General features: G+C 35.2%; 2 protein-coding genes across 3 annotated transcripts in view; both read right to left on the bottom strand.

Annotated features, from left to right (window-relative positions):
* Nucleotides 1-4,507, bottom strand: part of udd (under-developed) — a 64,274-nt gene that overhangs the window by 28,488 nt on the left and 31,279 nt on the right. The window contains exon 2 of one of the 2 annotated variants that reach the window (XM_017626049.1): nucleotides 2,579-3,037. The exons of the other annotated variant lie outside the window; for it this stretch is intronic. Within the exon in view, the coding sequence (XP_017481538.1) occupies nucleotides 2,969-3,037 (69 nt within the window). The 3' untranslated portion in view covers nucleotides 2,579-2,968. Of the gene's footprint in view, nucleotides 1-2,578; nucleotides 3,038-4,507 lie in introns of those variants that run through there. 2 annotated transcript variants of the gene reach the window in all.
* LOC108370734 (uncharacterized) lies at nucleotides 631-2,755 on the bottom strand. Its single transcript, XM_017626151.1, has 2 exons — nucleotides 2,553-2,755; nucleotides 631-1,734 (listed from the first exon to the last, which is right to left on the bottom strand). The coding sequence occupies exons 1-2, from the start codon at nucleotides 2,746-2,748 to the stop codon at nucleotides 1,502-1,504; spliced, it is 429 nt and encodes a 142-aa protein (XP_017481640.1). The 5' UTR covers nucleotides 2,749-2,755; the 3' UTR covers nucleotides 631-1,501.

The raw sequence follows: 4,507 nt of genomic DNA, 5'->3' as shown, positions 1-4,507 counted from the left end.
TTGAACGGAATCGTAATGATGAGATTTTTGATGCTGTTTTTTAACTTTTTTCAAAGATTGTTATAGGAAAAATTTGAATAACTGAACCTAAACTCTTCCGATTTAGACTTAGGAGGTGTCATTGGAAAGGTATTTTCTCACCCTTTTTATTTCTTTGCTAATAAACTCATTCTGAGGATGGAAGAGAAAGGTAGGATGAAGGAACGTCATTCAAAGTTGAATTAAGATGTGTTGGTATTCGAAAAAACAAGATGGGACACGAATGACGTTTTTTTGGCCAGAAATAAAAACAGTGAAAATACCTTTCCACTGAGATCCCATAAGTTTAAATCAGAACATTTTTGGCCCAGTTATTCAAGTTTTTCGTAAACCAATCTTTGAAAAAGGTAAAAAAACAGCATCAAAAATCTAATTTTTACGATTCCGTTGAAAAGGTTTTTAAATATTTGTATGCAAATTTTTTAAGCTTAATCTAATTTGTCATCTGAGGGGACTTTTTTCAAAAAGTTCTTTAAGAAACTATCTTTATTCATAAAAAACTTCATTTTTGGAGGTATTTTCAAATCGGTCCAGCTCGCTTAAATCGTAATAGTTTTCCGAAATATTTTGGTGGACGTCTTAAAATATAATAAATTTTGTAATCCCGGCGGAAAAACCGCAACTTTTTTTGGTGATGCAGTCTAATGTGTATTTATATGTCGTGTAAAGAAATGCCCAACGCTTTTCTTCCACTTATGTATGTCCACGTATATTTTTCTGTCTTTTAATAACCCAAAAACGAAGACACTTAAAAATAAAAATCCCTACTAAAGTGGCTTTGCGGAAGGGAAATTTAAGCAGTTGATAATAAACCCATAGCAGAAAACACAAAAAGATCATACAGAAATTTGACACGGTGACAAACACTCTTTGCTGAGAGATTTGTGGTTGTGAGAAACACAATAAAAAATAAGGGGAGAGGGTTACTTTCGATCTCTTATAGCACTGGTTTACAGCAAAAATGTTCTATGGATGCCACTATCCAATTTCTATCAGAGACGGGCAAACGAAGCTGATTTTGTGACTGTAAGCCTGCTCACATTAAAAACGGGGGATGAACGAACAGCAGCGCATAGCGTACAGGGCTTGCAAATACAGCCACCACAAGTGAACGATACTTATAACAGCTCATACTGTTACGATACTGATACTCATACGATTTTTTGAAATTGAATGGTCTTTTGTTGGATGTCAAATGGGATAACTTGTTTCACCACTCTGATGTCTCCGAGTGTTTCGAGATCTTTAGAAGTACTGTTGTAGAAATTTGCAAATGTACTGTTCCAGTATTAACAAAAAAGCATTACAAGGTGCCATGGCAGAATGCGGCTTTAATGAGACTACAAAATAAGAAAAACAAGTTTCTTCGTAAGTTCAAAAAAAATTAATAATAATGTTTACTTCGGCCTGTATAAAAAATACTCCAATGAATTCGTATGTTTGGATAACTTTTGCATAGAAACTATGTCCTTAGTTTTGAAACCAACTTAAAATCAAATCCAAAAGCATTTTGGCATTTCGTTAATTCGAAAAAATCTTGTTCCAGCATTCCGTCGGCACTTTTTATGGGTGACAATGCTGCTAATACTCCTACAGAAGCCGCTAATTTATTCGCTGAATTTTTTAAGTCCAATTTCACAACAGATTCCAATAGCGATGAGAACGTTTCTTTCGATATCCAACAGTCTCTTGAATTTGGCAAATTAACACTTATNACACAATAAAAAATAAGGGGAGAGGGTTACTTTCGATCTCTTATAGCACTGGTTTACAGCAAAAATGTTCTATGGATGCCACTATCCAATTTCTATCAGAGACGGGCAAACGAAGCTGATTTTGTGACTGTAAGCCTGCTCACATTAAAAACGGGGGATGAACGAACAGCAGCGCATAGCGTACAGGGCTTGCAAATACAGCCACCACAAGTGAACGATACTTATAACAGCTCATACTGTTACGATACTGATACTCATACGATTTTTTGAAATTGAATGGTCTTTTGTTGGATGTCAAATGGGATAACTTGTTTCACCACTCTGATGTCTCCGAGTGTTTCGAGATCTTTAGAAGTACTGTTGTAGAAATTTGCAAATGTACTGTTCCAGTATTAACAAAAAAGCATTACAAGGTGCCATGGCAGAATGCGGCTTTAATGAGACTACAAAATAAGAAAAACAAGTTTCTTCGTAAGTTCAAAAAAAATTAATAATAATGTTTACTTCGGCCTGTATAAAAAATACTCCAATGAATTCGTATGTTTGGATAACTTTTGCATAGAAACTATGTCCTTAGTTTTGAAACCAACTTAAAATCAAATCCAAAAGCATTTTGGCATTTCGTTAATTCGAAAAAATCTTGTTCCAGCATTCCGTCGGCACTTTTTATGGGTGACAATGCTGCTAATACTCCTACAGAAGCCGCTAATTTATTCGCTGAATTTTTTAAGTCCAATTTCACAACAGATTCCAATAGCGATGAGAACGTTTCTTTCGATATCCAACAGTCTCTTGAATTTGGCAAATTAACACTTATTTCTGAGGATGTGCTTAGTGGCATTGCTCGGCTTAAACCCTCCTCACAAACTGACGATGATGGTTCGTATGCACTTTTGTTTAAACAGTGTGAATCTTTAATGTATCCATTATTGGAAATTTTTAATAAATCCTTATCGTCGGGCACTTTTGTAGACAATTGGAAATTAGCGTTCATCACTCCCATTTTTAAAAGTGGTAACAAAAACGATATCAGCAACTACAGACCCATTTCAAAGTTTTCTGCTACGTCAAAACTTTTTGAGTGCATTGTCCAAGTCAAACTTTTATCTGCTGCTAAGAATTCAATATGTCCGCAGCACCATGGCTTTATACCGGGCCGCTCAACGGTATCAAATTTAGCAGTGTTTTCAGATGACGGCATAACTGCTTTCCAATCAGCGCTTCAGGTTGACACGGTCTATACTGATTTTTCTAAGGCTTTCGATAGGGTGTCCCATAGTATCCTGTTAAAAAGACGAAAAATAAGAATATTATAAATTTTCGGAAAATGGGCGTAGCCACGCCCACTTATGGTTACATGTGTATATCTTGGTAACCGCTGCACCAATTTCTTCCAAACTTGGCACAGTTGTTGGCCTTGATACAGCATACTAAATGGCCGAAAATTTTAAAAATCGGAGAATAACCACGTCCACATCCCATATAACGGTAATTTTCGGAAATACGAAAACTGATATTTAAAATTGATACTTACAACAATTTTTAGACGAAAAATAAGAATATTATGAATTTTTGGAAAATGGGCGTAGCCACGCCCACTCATGGATACATGTCTATATCTTGGTAACCGCTACACCAATTTCTTCCAAACTTAGCACGGTTGTTGGCCTTGGTACAGCATACTAAATGGCCGAAAATTTAAAAACTCGGACAATAACCACGCCCACATCCCATATAACGGTAATTTAGAGAAATACAAAATCTTCGATAAATCAGTAAATATTAAAGCTAACTTATTCAAAATTGATGCTCGCAACAATTCTTTACCAAGAAATACGTTTATGGTTAAATTTTGGAAAATGGGCGTGGCACCGCCCACTTATGACCACTTATATGTATATCGGTATCCGTTCTATCAATTTGTACCAAACTCGGTATTTTTGTTGTGCTTGCCACATAAAAGCAAAACGTTGAAAATTATTGAAAGCCGACTAAAATTGAGGCCGCTTTTCATATAACGGTAAATTTCAGAAATGCTTGAAATTTCAAAATTTCGAAATCTAAGGACTCTAATTTACTCAAAATTGATACGCCCCGGCTTACCATGTAGCGGTAGCTTTCGGTAAGGTGAAAAACATATATTTAATACGTGCGCCGGGTATTTAATGTTCGGCTCCGCCCGAACTTAGACTTTCTTACTTGTTTGTATTTGGAATTGTTAGTGAATTAGATTTTTTTGTTGTATCAGAAATTGTATTTGCAGGTTTGAGTAAATCTACTGAAACCGTTTTAATCATATTTCCATGTTGAATTTTGAATACTTTGTCATTTTATAACGCTTTTATCAACTTGCAATGTTGTGTGTCCAGAAACTTTCAATGTTGTGGATCCAGAAACTTTCAATGTTGTGTGTCCGACACCATAAAACCTTTGCTTTGAAAAGTTCCTATAAAAAAGCATAGTGCATAGGGCGACATCTGTAGTGAATAGGGCGAGGTAGATGACATCTAGATGTCGCCCTATGTACTACGTTTGCTACAGCGGAAATAGACGACACGCCATTTCTTTAAATAAAATTAATTGGTGCTCGTTTGTATGTACATACATATGTAAATGCATGTGTGTGCACCTTTCTATTAATATCGTTGAATTATTTTAATATCTATTGCAAAATTTTATTCAGACAGGACTAAAAAGTAGAAAATAAATAATATAAAAAAAACTTTTTAATATACAACGCTTTTATAAATGGA

The sequence above is a fragment of the Rhagoletis zephyria genome, unplaced genomic scaffold (genome assembly GCF_001687245.7).
Source record: "Rhagoletis zephyria isolate East Lansing unplaced genomic scaffold, Rhagoletis_zephyria_1.1 Rzeph_scaffold_00003, whole genome shotgun sequence".
Classification (NCBI taxonomy): domain Eukaryota; kingdom Metazoa; phylum Arthropoda; class Insecta; order Diptera; family Tephritidae; genus Rhagoletis; species Rhagoletis zephyria.
This window is presented reverse-complemented; position numbering and strand designations above follow the sequence as displayed.

Coding starts and splice junctions, on each gene's coding strand:
- LOC108370734 (XM_017626151.1), bottom strand. CDS start 2,748: ATGAACGCTAATTTCCAATTGTCTACAAAAGTGCCCGACGATAAGGAT. Junction 1,735..2,552: donor AATAAGTGTTAATTTGCCAA/ATTCAAGAGACT, acceptor TTAATTTGCCAA/ATTCAAGAGACTGTTGGATA.